The 14,292-nt window shown below is 38.7% G+C and overlaps 2 protein-coding genes and 1 non-coding gene across 7 annotated transcripts; 2 read left to right on the top strand and 1 right to left on the bottom strand.

Annotated features, from left to right (window-relative positions):
- On the bottom strand, window positions 1-2,956 carry LOC138135401 (fatty-acid amide hydrolase 2-B-like). 4 transcript variants are annotated; one of them, XM_069054124.1, is made up of 7 exons: window positions 2,460-2,956; window positions 1,759-1,938; window positions 1,278-1,712; window positions 955-1,230; window positions 766-906; window positions 280-717; window positions 1-232 (listed from the first exon to the last, which is right to left on the bottom strand). In XM_069054124.1, exons 2-7 carry the CDS (start codon window positions 1,936-1,938, stop codon window positions 146-148), a joined length of 1,557 nt encoding a protein of 518 aa, XP_068910225.1. In that variant the 5' UTR covers window positions 2,460-2,956; the 3' UTR covers window positions 1-145. The 4 variants fall into 4 exon arrangements, with proteins under 4 accessions (XP_068910225.1, XP_068910226.1, XP_068910224.1 ...); XM_069054125.1 differs by lacking the exon at window positions 2,460-2,956 and adding an exon at window positions 2,423-2,440; XM_069054123.1 differs by lacking the exon at window positions 2,460-2,956 and adding an exon at window positions 2,142-2,416.
- A 408-nt stretch (window positions 2,957-3,364) lies between these two features.
- Window positions 3,365-3,448, top strand: TRNAL-CAG (transfer RNA leucine (anticodon CAG)). Its single transcript has one exon. It is a non-coding gene; the product is annotated as a tRNA-Leu (tRNA).
- A 4,434-nt stretch (window positions 3,449-7,882) lies between these two features.
- LOC138135403 (fatty-acid amide hydrolase 2-like) lies at window positions 7,883-14,238 on the top strand. 2 transcript variants are annotated; one of them, XM_069054127.1, is made up of 10 exons: window positions 7,883-8,234; window positions 8,348-8,490; window positions 8,610-8,828; window positions 8,905-9,124; window positions 12,738-12,955; window positions 13,002-13,113; window positions 13,171-13,331; window positions 13,382-13,615; window positions 13,664-13,825; window positions 13,873-14,238. In XM_069054127.1, exons 3-10 carry the CDS (start codon window positions 8,658-8,660, stop codon window positions 14,143-14,145), a joined length of 1,551 nt encoding a protein of 516 aa, XP_068910228.1. In that variant the 5' UTR covers window positions 7,883-8,234; window positions 8,348-8,490; window positions 8,610-8,657; the 3' UTR covers window positions 14,146-14,238. The 2 variants fall into 2 exon arrangements, with proteins under 2 accessions (XP_068910228.1, XP_068910229.1); XM_069054128.1 differs by lacking the exon at window positions 8,348-8,490.
- The last annotated feature ends 54 nt before the right edge of the window (window positions 14,239-14,292 follow it).

Genomic DNA, 14,292 nt, shown 5'->3' with positions numbered 1-14,292 from the left:
TAAACCACATCGTTTCATTTAAATTTCATACAAATATTACATTTAGATTTAAAATGTACAAGTATTATTTATTTTTTATCGACTGGATGAATATATTTCGTATTTTCAATTAATTAGATTCTAGACATCAACAATTGGGTAACAACTAGCTAAAGTTCCAACCACCAAAAGCTCTCTCCACTTCTTCGGCAACACTCAGAGTTAGTCTGTCTAAATTGGGTGAAGCCACAACCTGAAAAAGTCCATCAGTCTGTTTTGCGCCGCTGATAAAATTCCCACCTGAATCCCTAATGGTAATCCATTTCTGGACATTCCAATTGGACAGTTGGTCACTGGAAGACCTAGTGCGTTAAAAATCGAAAGGTATCCACAGTTAAACAATTTCCTTATGCTGTCACCGTGCCACGATGCTTCAGACGGACTCGTCGCCATTATAAAAACTCCATCGTTTCCTAACATCTTGATAAGATCGTTGCGCAACTTGTCTAAATATCTGTACACTTTATTAATCGATTTGGGAGGGATTAGATGAAGGTTGCGTCTGAGTACTCCGTACAAGATCGTAGTCAACTCGTGGTTGGATTGCCCTCCGAGAAAGTGAAATAATTCTGTGTACGACCCTTCGCCCTTGCCTTCGAACAAGTTCTCGATGTCGTCGACGTCCAACAGTCTGATGTACGACAACTCGGCACAGTACTTCATCAAAGACATCTCGACCTGCGTCCGATCATCTCAATACTTCACCGTCACTGATTAGTGTTTTACCTTTGCGCAGCGCCAATCACAAACTAGGTCAAAATGAGCGACAACTCTGTGAAGAGCGTTGATCACACAAGTGTCGACTCGATTGCCGAGGGAACACTGCGGGTCTTCCACGTAGTACACTTTGATCTTCTTCACATCCACCTGGAACACAGCTGGAAGTAAAGACGTCGACTAGATGATGCGACGAACCGTTTCGCCCAGTTTCAGCTCGGGTTTGGACCCAGGCTCGGCGATCACGCTCAGGAGGAGTTTCAGATCGGCGGCGTACCTCGCCATCGGCCCCAGCGTGAACACTTTGTCCCACTCGTCCCTGTTCTTGCAGTCGGGGTAGTGGCCCGTGCAGGAGACCACACGAGGACTGGGCTTGTGCCCCCAGACGCCGCAACAGTGCGCCGGCAGCCGCAGGGATCCGGCGATGTCGGAGCCGATCCCTATGAGCGAGGCCCCCGACGCCATCAAGCTCGCCTGAAACCAATTTCAGTCAATGCTTCGCCGAGGTTTTTCGTACGCACTTCGCCCCCAGAAGAGCCCCCGGGAGTCCTGCACGTGTTGTAGGGGTTGGCCGTCCTCCCGACTCGTTTGTTCCTGGTTTCCCAGTTCATGCACAGCTCTGGGACGTTCGACGTCAGCAGCACCACAGCTCCCGCTTCTTTGGCGTACTTGACACAAACAGCGTCGCTCTCTGCTTTTACGTTGCGATCTTTTCTCCCTGAGCTGTTTATCATTCCTGCCACGGCGATGCTCCCCTTGATTGTTACAGGCACCCCCAATAGAGGGTACTTTTCCTTCATTTCCTCCTCACTCAGTTTCGAATTGTTGACCAACTGGTCGGCGCGTTCTGCATCCTGAAGAGCTGCTTCGAATCTGTCTTCAATCACGGCGTTTATTAGGGGGTTCACTTCGTTTATTCTCGCGATGTAGGCTCCAACAACAGACACGCTTGTCACCTACAGTCAAAATGTAAAATCCAGAAGAACCACAACACAAAATTACTTGTTTCTTGCGGATGCGTTCTGCCACTTCTGACGCAGAAAGCAGCAACAACTTGTCTTCTATAGAAGGACACTTTTGGGATTTTTTGAACAGCCTAATAATGTGAACGGGGAGGTAACATATCTCCACACATGTCTTGAAGGTCCACAAGATTACCTTCAAAGTGGTAGGGTAAGGCATCTGGAAAAAATGTTTTTATTTTATTTATTTATTAAATTAAAGCAACACTTTTAACCTTGTATAATTTTATTTATTCAAACGAAAAGCTGATTATGCTTGCTAGAGACAACAACAACAATATAATTATTGTACGTCATCTAATGAACTTGTTAGATGATAATTTTATAACAATTAAAGAAACAGAATTAATTTTTCCTACTTACAATTTACGATCGAAGAGGATATTTCTGCTTGAAAGCATTGAAAAAACACGAATGGATTTAAACAGACCCATGCGGTACAACTTGTCATGCGCAATTTGTAAAATGAGCGATAAATTTATCAGTTTGTTTGGACACTTGAGAATTAGTTATAGATAATATTCATAAGACAATCTGACACACATTTAAACTGTTGATAGATGAAATTATGAAATTAAATAAACACTCCACCTTACTCAAACCAAAATAAAATGATTAAGAGTGGAAAAATACGCTGCACGCACCAAACCGTTTTGATTTTTTGAAAAGTGAAAGACATACTCTGCTGCTGCACCTCGTTTATTATTTCTTCATGTGTCCAACAACCTTGACACAAGGCACCTCCAGTGCGGTAGTTCGTTTGCAGTACCAGCAGTAGGTACTGACTGGCGGCTCCGGCTCGTGTCGGTACACCTTGAACTCCTGTTCTAAGTTTCAACAATTTTCTTTGTGTCCGTGGACGGTCTTGTATTGATCATTCCAGTTGACGCAAGTAAGCAAATACGATTAGTGGGCCCGTTGGAACGTGGAGAAAATTAAATTCAGGTTGAATTAATTACCATGAAAAAAAACGCAAATGCGCAATACCTAATAAAGTCGTGCTGCAATGTCGCTTCCAGCGCCGAAAAGTCGCTAGCAACAACCGTTGCTTCATCGACTAACGCACAAGATACCGCGGCAGTTCTTCGCTTGGAGTCTGCGGTTGTGGCGCAACCGTGCAAAATTAAATATTTTGAAGAAACAAATCGATCGATGTTTGTAGCAGATTCGACAAACAAAAGAGTTACAATCAAGAAAAACTGGAATTTTTATTTGGAAGGTCAGCTGGTGAGGGCATTCGGCTGGCCTGAGGGTGTAAAGAGGGCTTTGGACTGGCGATCGCAGCGCTGTTCTGGTGGCCGCTCGACAAAGCGCTTATCAAACTCACCACGAGCCAGATAATATGATTTTCTCGACGTTGTTTTAATTTAAACAATCCCCACTTCCCTTTACCTAGTTTATTTAGGGTTCATTTACGAAATTCCTCTTATTTATGAAGACGTCTGATAAAAGTCAGTATTTTCGATAAAAATGTATATATTAATTTCTTAAAAAATTATGTTTTTTATAAACTATATTAATAAAATGGAATAAATAAAGATAAACTTAATCACCCTATTTGTTACTTATGATTCACTTTTGAATAAGTCAGGATGGCCGAGCGGTCTAAGGCGCTGCGTTCAGGTCGCAGTCCACTTCTGTGGGCGTGGGTTCGAATCCCACTTCTGACAATTCATTTTTTTTTTTTTTTAACAAAAATGTGTTGCTTCTAATAAATCAGTAAAATAGAGATTTAAGGTGACAATTTTAATTTTAATGATAAACAACAATAATTCTGTTGGTAAAAATCGAAGAGGTGTTCAAAAACCGTCGTAAAACTAGGTGTCGCCCTTGTCGCGTCAATTTTTGATCAGTAGACTTGTTTTCAACCAACACGTCCACTAAGCTATTTTTATTCTGTTAGTAGTTAAATAAAACGATTTGATTTGAATATTGATTTTTATTACCTTTTGGAAAGAAATAACAAAAAATAATAATTGTTAATAATATTTGGAAGGCGGCCGTGATGAGAGGTGTCGCCGTCGTCGCGTCAAATTCCGAAATGTCAATGTGTCAGGTGTAAAATCGTGATTAATCGGGGTGATGGGGCTGCAAGGGGCCGTAATCGGTGGAATATTCGTCGGAAAAACACCTCGGTTTCTATTTAAGACGCCGCAAAATAAAGTTCGCTCCCTATCCAATTCCATTATCCTCTCCCCGGCTGCTAGTAGCAATATTGTTGGCGTGGAAGGGACTTATCCTCACAGGATATTTCCGAGTTGCCATGACGCAGACTCTCTCGTGCTAACCTCTCGTGCTCCCCAGGGACAACATCGACGCGGCGCCAACGGTAACAGGAATACAGAAATGTACGTGCAAAACGTGCCGCCGTTCCGACTAGCTTTACCCCCACAGGATGGTGTTACGTAGGGGAACAAAGCGACTAACCTACATATCGAATCCTTGGGAGTGAATTAGTCGGAGCGGCGTGGGCGTACTTTTATTAAATAAGCCAGACTAGGTCAAATTAAACACTTTTACGCGTTGATTAATCAGCCAGAAATAAACATTCAGGGGCGTCCGTCTATCGAAGGGATGATCGATTGGCAATTATCCTGTCTGGAGCGCACAAGGAATGGACACCGGAAAAGACACCTCCACAAAAGAAAAAAAACGAAATGAAAAGAAGCTCACACTGTACATTTGGCACATTGATGTTTGACGTGCGGCCTATGCAACCAACAATACTCGAGCGAAATAAGTGACTTTCTAACTGTGTACATTATTAAATTGTTATTTAATCTGCGTTACTGTGGCAGCTACTGTATAAATTTATTGTAGGTGAAGATGCGCAGCTGCACCGAGGCCGCAATTTACTTGGCAGAAACGAGGAGTAGGTAGGTATCGTTCAGAAGACGCGGTTTCCCAGCCGGCAAAAAAGAACATTTTTTCGATTCGCTGGGTGTATTTCTATTTTCAATTATTTTTTACCGGTTTTAAGGTACTTACATACACTGCGTTTTTTATTTCGCTTGACATACAACGTAAAATGGCTATGTTCAGTTTTAAAATGGACAAGTCAATTCATTTGAAATAGGCAACCAAACTTACAGATCCATGAATCCTATGTTCAGTAAAATAAAAAACTCACGGTATATTAAAAAAAAGTTTAAATTTTCAGGACAAATAAAATTTTTAAGGATTTTGCTCTGTTTTTAGAGTATATTAAAAAAGATACAATTTCAAGAAATGTCGGCCTGTTTTTTAAGTTTGTACATACTATACAAAATATTTCACCGAGTGATGACGGAATTGAAATGCAACCCACAATATATTTGTATTCGTATGCAAGTGTATTGTGGGTTGCATCTTCAATTCTGTCGGGCTCATTATCATGCGTGAAATTGTCCGGGACAATTTAATTTTTGGGTTTGGGTAAAATCAAGTTTTTAAATTATGAAAATTAGCCATAATTAAACGAATTTGGCTCCGGTTCAGAAGCTCGCTGAATTCTCGACAAAAAATATCCTTTATAATAATAATAACATTAATAAGGACTTTATTAAGAAAAAAAAAACATAGTACAAAGATGAGGTGAAGTCTAGCCACAGCTATTCTACTTAACCTCAAATAAAAAAATAAAAAGAAAAAAAAATAATAGGGGAGTAAAGAAAGTGAGATAACCACGAAACAAGAAATCCTATGTGAAATACACAAACAAAGAATAACAGATTTATAAAACAAAATAATTTTGCCTTTTGTTTTCTATTGCCTGTTCTAAACAATTTGATATTTTGAAGCAATAACATCCTTTTAGGTATCATTATCATGAAATGTGATGAAATCGGTTGACTTGAAAGCAAAATAAATTACACAATATATGATTTTTTATATATTTTTTTAATACCTTAGTTCATAATGTCATGGAAACACATCTTACTTACAAACAAAAATATATTTTATAATTTAAATTAAATTTAGAAGATAATATAAATTACAGAACTCCTCATCTTGAATACTATACAATGACAAGAATTGAAATTCTCTACTTATTATTACATCATTACAGAAATTGATGTAGCAATAACACAAACTTACAATCCGCCATTTCACTACTTTCGCGCTTTGAAAATTTGTTGAAAACGCAGTTTGACATTTGATAGCAATACAATGCACAGAGGACGTTCATAAAGTACCGTGTTGCCAACAAATTAACACAAAAATTCTTTTAATGATGTTATTGATTAGCCTATTTCATTCTACATTGTTGTAACAATGCAACAGGTACTGAATTATTAAAAGAAAATTCAAAAAATTACACTGGAAATTCCACGTTGCCCTGACATTGTTACAGCAGAAATGTCAAAGTCAAGAAAACCCAAGTTTCTAGACGTCATGAATCGATTTGAAGGTATCACAGAAATTGACAGAAATGTCATTAGAAGTATACCCAAAAACACGGAAAAGAGCATTTAATTGAGACACCAGTATTGGTTCCAAGTATTCTGTATTTTTATTTGAGAAATATTCTCCCTAAATATCACCTGTGCTTAAAAATTAACCGGGTAATTTCCATTCAAGCTTGCTGTATAATTCAACTCGTTCTTCGAATTGAATTCGTGGAATTATTAACAACAAGCTTTCATGAAAATTATCGGTAATTTTTAAGTATTCGTGGTATTACTATTGGGGACAAAATACTTTGGTCGTCATTCTTCTGTCACTTCAAAACAAATTAATGTAAACCAAGCATTAACGTCAAGTCAATAGTGATGACAATTTCAAATTATTGACTTTTCTCTTGTCAAAAATATGGCACCTTCCACCATTCAAAAATTTAGAATCATCTCCCTTGTTTCTGGGGGATTGTCCATGGGTAAAATTGCCTTGTGGAAACCTTTTCAATTTTTCCTCCTAGGAATATACAACCTTCAGTTGTCCATTTTTCGGTATTTAACATTTTACAATGATAAGTTTGACAGTGACAGTGGTTGACAGTAGTAAAAAATAAGGTTAACCGTCCTAATGCTTGCTTTACAACTTTATGTCAGTCAACTGACTTTGACGACCAAAGTAATTTGTCCCCAATGGTACACCCGAAAAAATTATTAATAAAATTTCAAAATATGTATAAATCAGGTGGTATCAATTTTCTGTTACCATTGGGCAACTTCGGTAACCAACTGAAATTCAAAAGCTGCCACCATATTAAATTGTGCACATTTAAAATTATTTCAACAAAATACGTGAGTGGCGGGGCGACGTGTTTGTTCTCGAAAAATGTTTTGTCGAATATGAAAAGTGTCGCCTACAGACGCCATTTTGTGGACTGGCAGCCCAAAAAAGGAAACCTCGGAGTCAAATTTAAGACTGTATTACCTACTTGGTAAATGTAGATTCAATACAGATAATAATTAGAGATAATCAATCAGGAGAACAAGAGGAATCGAGCGGTGCAAGAACCACTGCCGTATCTTCAACAATAAGCGAGTTCCTGTGGAAATCTTTGCTGATTTGGACAGGTCCAAAATTAAAAACATTCAGATCATCTCCAGAGTGAATCGATTCAAACTAAAAGTGATCTACGTGATAGAACTCGACCAAAGGATTCCATACAGCAAGAATGATTTTTCTCTGCGGTCAGTGTTTTGTATGGTGGGTTGCGTGTTGCATATGTCACAACACAATAAAAATCTATTGCGGGGGAATAATGCCAATTAAATTATAGTAAAAATCAAGAAAGTGTTGCTAAAAAGAAGAGGCGGGATGGGTATAAATTCTAATTAATATGCAATACAGCGTCATACAGATGCATTTATACATTTTATAAGGCCATTAATAATACTACCTAAGCGAGTTTTTGCAACAACCTTTTTCCATTTTTAAATAGAACTAGCACGTCCTTGTTATTGTAATCAATGTGCATTTATAAAAAAACAACAAGTTTTAATAAATGCAGTAAAATTTAAAAAGCCACGTGCCGGTTTTAATGATCGCACAAAATTAATTGTTCGTAACCATGGACTTACTTATCGAGTCGAGCAACATCCAATTGCAAAATTGTTACTTCCAACGAGATAAGACTTCAAACATTGATAAGTGATAAGACATTTGACGAACTTTTAAGTTAACAAAATGTAAGTTATGAGTTATGCAAACAATTGTTCTGTACAGCATCACTTCAAGGGTCCTTTCATCTCGACAACATTTTTATTGTCTCCACAAAAACAAAATACAAATCCCCTCTCGTTTGCCGCCACTCACCCGAACTGAAAAAAAATACCCACAGTGTTGCTAGTTGGGAAAATATCCATGGTGTAGTTTGTGCAAGACGCCGCAGAGACGCACACTTTCTTCGACCAAGTGGGAGTTACGTCCCGACTTTTTTCTTGTGATTCGATTTGGTCCGTGTCAAAGTTAAATCTGATAAGTGGAAGTGGAAATGAGTGGATTTAAAAATAAATCTTATCAAGACCGGTAAGTGCTAAGTATCTTTGTACGTACTAGAAACGAAAATGTTGTGCAGTGCTACAGTGGTTGTTTGAGTTTTTTGCAAGTTGAAAAATGTTTAATTAATTTGGTCAAATTAGCAATTGGCGTCCTTGAGAAATCTATAAAAGAAGTTGGCGCAGAAAGCCAAAGATTCAAACGTGTTGCTGGTGCCGTTGATAAATTTTAGCAACGTCAAAAATTACAAGTCCAAGGTACCGGTTTCATGGTCAATGCGAGAGAGGTAATGATCTTGACTCAAATATGTTGCATCTTACAGTGTGACCACCCGGTTTCTCCCACACCACTTTCGAACAATCGCATAATCAATCAATACAAAAACACAATCCTTTAATTTTCCAGATGATTATTTCGCCACATTCCAACCACTAGACGACACTCTCCTCCGCCATGAATTTCGCGGTGAGATTCTTGGTCCTGTTGCTGCACGTCCTGTACGTCCTCATCACGCCGATCTTGTGGCTAAAATCCCGAAGAAAGAAGCAGACCATCCCGACGATCAGCGACGGCCTGCTCAAGATAAGCGCGACGGAGCTGGCGGCAAAAATCCGCAAGCGCGAGGTGAGACCAACTTTCAATTTTCCTCCGAAAAAATTCATTAACGTCTCGAACCGGCTCCGGCTTCCGCCTTCTTCAGGTGAGCAGCGAGCAGGTCTGCACGGCGTACATCAGACGCATCAAGGAAGTGAACCCGTTCTTGAACGCCATCGTCGAGGAGAGATTCGAAAGCGCCTTGCAGGACGCCCGCAACATCGACTCTTATTTACGAGAATCTCTCGAAAGCGAAGAGGAGTTGGAGAAAACAAGACCTTTGTTAGGAGTACCGCTCACAGTTAAGGAAAGTTGCTCGCTCGAAGGTAATGCAATCAAGTGGTAATTAATTAGTGCACGGTGATGGCAAAATCTTTGGAAAAATCGAATCGGAGCGAAGACAATTTTGTCGCAAATATTGCAAGTTTGGACAAACGATTAGAAAGTTATTAACATTACACGGAGACTTGAAATTTGTGCTAATGAAAGCGAAAGCGTGAATTCGTTGCGAGGTCTGATCTACTCGTAATCCTGGAAATAATGCTCGCAGGGTACCGGATTGGTACTTTTCTTTTCCGTTGCTTCCATGAAAAGAAAGTTAGGGAAATCAAAATTTATGATGCTTAAATAACAATTCATTTCATATCTCGCTTGACATTTCTTGCGTCATTAATTGTTTGTTGTTTCAAACGTAACAACGTTTTCCTGTTTCGTGTTATCAATGAGGAGCGACCAGAACTGATGTGTTATTACCGGAAACCTGAAGTGGGCGCTTAGCAAAACGTACACACGCAATGTTTTTCTTCAAGAAGCAGCGAAAGTTGAAAAGATGTCACACGACTGCTTCCTACTTCATTGGTTTCGCTTCACTAAAATCTGTTTCTTGTTGCATTTTAACAAGCGGTTCCTGGGACATGTACGGAAATTTTTTATGAAAAGGTTTAATGCAGAATTCAGGAAAATCCGAAAATTCCACAAGACTAGTTCAGATTCAGTGGAATTGTTTAATGACGTCAAAACTAGATAACAAAACCCAATGACGGTGAGCAGTCTTTTAGGATGCGAGGACGTGAAACCAAAAATGCATAGTTCACTGTTAAAAAAATTAAGAATTTGCATAATTCAACGAAATAGAGGTTGGAGCGGGTGTACAATTTGAGTCCAAGGTTGTGCCCATTAAAATTTAATTAAAGAAAAAATTAAGTACCCACGTTGATATGAGTTGGAAAAAACTAACAGTAAAGTCAGTAAACCACAAACGTAAAATGAATTATGGTAAAATGTTAAAGTGAACAAGCAAATTAAAATCATTAAACGACTTCGTGTTTATCAAAAAACTAGTTTGGGAAAAAAACAGAGAACTTAGTACAAATTGTTGTAACAATTGGAGGTGACGGCAATAAATGAAAAAGGAGTGTTTGTGTGCAATGTCCACGGTGGGGACAAATAATTTGGTACAATATACGTCACAAATACTTAGTTTACTTTTACGTTACGAGTAACTTTTTATAAGTTGGGACTAGTCGATAAATAACAAATTCTTGTTTCTTAATTGAGTAGTTGCTAAAAATACAAATTTTGATAGCATTCAGTGAAACGCACGTTGCATCGACACGAAAGGACATTGTGCGACCTTTAACAACAAACGACACTTTACAATTAAAGAAGTCCGGGTAACAGTGGATGAAATTACTTTTGATGTTGTAGAAAGATTCTTCTTTCGAAATCACACAATAACGAGACTGTAAAGAAATTGCCGTCAATTTTTTCTCAGTAAAAACAATAAGTTGATCTTGTAGCGGATGGTCTACCACCTATTATGATGCTATTCAAGTATTTTTGGTAAGTAAATGTTGTGATATCTGTAAAATGGTCAGTTAGCTTAATATTTACTCCTTGAATGTCACATCAACTAAGCTAAGAAACTACAAATTTCAGAGAATTAAAGAGACAAAACTTGACAAACGAATGATGTTGAAACGTTCAGGAAAGATCTCAACAGCAGTTATTTTAGAATATTTTATAAATTGTTCTGTTTCAATATGATTTTTCGTAGTAAAGAGAACAATAGAACCTACTGTTCCGGACACGGAATCTTGGCCAACATTTTTTTGATGTAAACCAATCATTAGTGTCATTAATAAATGACAATTATTAAAAATCACTTTGAAGTTTTTCTTGTGACAAAAAATCAGGGAAATGGCGTTATCGAGTCAAAAGTTGGGTTATATTCAATAAAGGCCAGTTCACACATATTTGTCAGTTAAATGTCAGTTGTGGCCAAGATTCCATGTCCGGAATAGTACATTTTTGTGATTATACCGTGTTATATTATTGGTGACTTTTATGTCATGTTCCAACGAGAAAACCATTTTATTAATAAAAGAATACAAAAACCAAGACGTTTAAATATGAAATGCATACCAGCTGTCAATAGTGTCAATAAAATAAACCGAAATAGGTACAATTCAGTCTTGAAAATTTCATGTAAATTTTTTGTTTGTTCGACACTGTCAGAATTTGAGAATTTTCTCCTATGTGAATGGATTTTGATAAATATCATAACTTGTCAAAACGTCAAATAAACTACTATTATTGCCAACTGATACAGTTATTGTTGCTCACCCTGTATTATGAACAGAATATGTATTGGGTGATTCAAAATGATTTTGGCCAAGTATGGCAACTATGTACGAAAATGTACGTGGCAACTGTGTGAATGGGGTAGAGTTAATATTTGTATGACATTTCATAAGCGTGCATTTGATTTTTTTAATTCCATTGCACATTGATTTGACAACTTTCAAAATTGCACGCCTATGAACTGTCAAAGAAATGTCAACTCTACCCTACCCACACAGTTGCCACATAAATTTTCGTACATAGTTGCCATTCTGTGGTTGCCATACTCGGCCACAATCATTTTGAATCACCCAATACTATGGCGGGCAAAACATTTTGGCCGTCACTTTCTTGATATTCAAGTAAAGTGTAAATAAACCTTTAGAAATCGTAACCCCACTTTCGATTCTTGTCATTTTGACAATCAATTTAAACTGTTTGAAGCTCAGATATTCCAAAAATCCGACATGAATGAACAAAATCGTACATGAGCAATCGTACATGGATAACCTGAGGTAAACGTTCTGTGTAGTAGAAATGACAAAATAGTTTTGAGTTTTGAAATTTACCACCCAAAAATTAACGTTCATAATCAAGACGGTAATCATGATGACAATAAAGTACGGACGGCATAGTACTCTTATTTTCATTTGGTTATATCATGACTCATGATTTGATTTTCAAATATTAAATTATTGAAAATGAAAAATGATTTGTTCCGAGTTGACATTTACGTGATGTAGATGTGACAACATTGCATGACCACAAAAGTTGAAAGTGTTTGAACAAATGGATGGAGATTAAAAAAATAAACATTTCAGCGTAATAGAAAACGAAAAATAATGCAATGAAAATAAAAATAAACGAACAGTGAATATTATGGAATTTATTTGAAGTATTTTCGTACGAGCAGTCTGTGAACGCAACGTTGTCACGTTGCCGATACTTGATTGAGTTTATAATATGGCCGAATTCAATGATTTATTATTTTAGATCGATGTTAATGCTAAAGTGAACAGTAACACAAGTTTCCGCATCTAGTTCTATGTAATTTATAACTTATATAACAAAAAAAAATCCTCTTTTGAAATTCTTGTGTAGGATTTCTTTTGGAAAATTATAAGGTTTCAGTGTGTTTAACAGAGTTTCTCCAGTGATCACAATCATATTAAAAGTTCAAATTTTATTGATTTGGCAAGTAGGGGCCAGTTTTTATTAAACTCTATACAAAAATTCAGATTTTGATCTTGTCTGGTACGATTGAAACTGGTAATGAACTAAGAAAAAGATTGTGTCGTTCACTTTGCCCCGTTCTAGGCCTGAGCCTCTGCGGGGGTACCCTCTCGCGGGCCGGCGTCAAAGCCTCCACCGACAGCGAAGTGGTGGCGAAACTAAAAGCGAGCGGCGCCGTCGCCCTCCTGGTGTCCAACACCCCCGAGATATGCCTAAGTTGGGAGAGCAACAACTTCATAACTGGTCGAACGAACAACCCCTACGACACCACCCGAACCAGCAGCGGATCATCCGGTGGAGAAGTACGTTTCAATAATTCGAGGACACGAATGAGTGAAAACATTTCAGGGGGCTCTGTTGGGAGCGGGCGCTTCTCTAATCGGAGTCGGTTCAGACATCGCCGGCTCGATCCGACTACCGGCGATGTTCAATGGTGTCTTCGGCCACAAACCCACCGCAAGTAAATAGACACAACAATGCTGCAAACTTACAATTTACAACTTGTTGAATTTTGAAGGGGTGATATCCATCAAGGGGCACTACCCTTCGTGCGACGACGTGAATTACGCTGATTTTCTCGCGATCGGGCCCATGACCCGCTACTCCAGAGACTTGAAGCTGATGATGAGGGTGATGACAAGCGACGACGTCGTGCTTGGACTGAGACTGGAGGAGAAGGTGGAAGACAAGACGGAGAGGAGAATTTGAATTTATTGTACGACTTTTAGGTGGACATGAGCCGGGTGAAAGTGTTTTTCATGGAAAGCGAAGGCAACTCCTTTGCTTTGCCAAAGGTACAAGACGAAATTGCTCTTACAGTTAGGCAAAGCGTCGACCATTTAAGGAACAGATCTAATTGCCAAATCGTAAACGACTTCAAGTTCTCCGAGCTTCAAAACAGCTTCGAAATCGCAGGATCGACTCTTTTCTCGCTCAAGGACATCCCAAACCCTCTGAAAGCTGTAAGTTAATTTTACTTCCACCCCCCACGAGTCAATCTTCCGTTTCAGGACGATCAAAATCTGGCGCTGGAAGTGATCAAGAGTTGCGTCGGACTCTCCAACTACACTTTCAATCTGCTCCAGTTCTATGTGTTCCAGCAGATCAACAAGGCTTTCCTCTCCGATCCGGGCTACATCAAGAAGAACGAATACTTGAAGCAACTTTTTATGGTAAAAACGTCGACTGACAAATTCTCGGGCTTAATCAAAACTTGCAGGAGAAACTGGGACACGATGGAGTATTCCTGTACCCCACGTTTACAAACTCAGCGCTCACTCATGGCACTTTCATATTCAAGTTTTCAGGAATTTCGTATTTGATGATATTCAATTCGCTGGGACTTCCCGCGACTCACGTTCCTTGTGGGATTGACAAGAATGGACTGCCCATCGGTATTCAAGTGGTGGCGGCGCCGTACCAAGACCGACTGTGCTTCGCTGTCGCTGAAGAACTAGAAAAGTGCTTTGGCGGCTGGATACCACCCAACTAAGGCTCAATTAGATCAATTTTAGCTTCATACCACCTACATTTTATTATAAACATCTCTACCTACTTACTTTTTAGTAAAGTGGTAAAAACGTTATTGTTTTTTTTCCCAACTACCTTATTTCCCCGTGTTACCTCCGCCCCTGCATAT

The sequence above is a fragment of the Tenebrio molitor genome, chromosome 7 (genome assembly GCF_963966145.1).
Source record: "Tenebrio molitor chromosome 7, icTenMoli1.1, whole genome shotgun sequence".
NCBI classification, from domain to species: Eukaryota; Metazoa; Arthropoda; class Insecta; order Coleoptera; family Tenebrionidae; genus Tenebrio; species Tenebrio molitor.
Note: the sequence above shows the minus strand (reverse complement) of the source record. Positions and strands in the feature narration are given on the sequence as shown.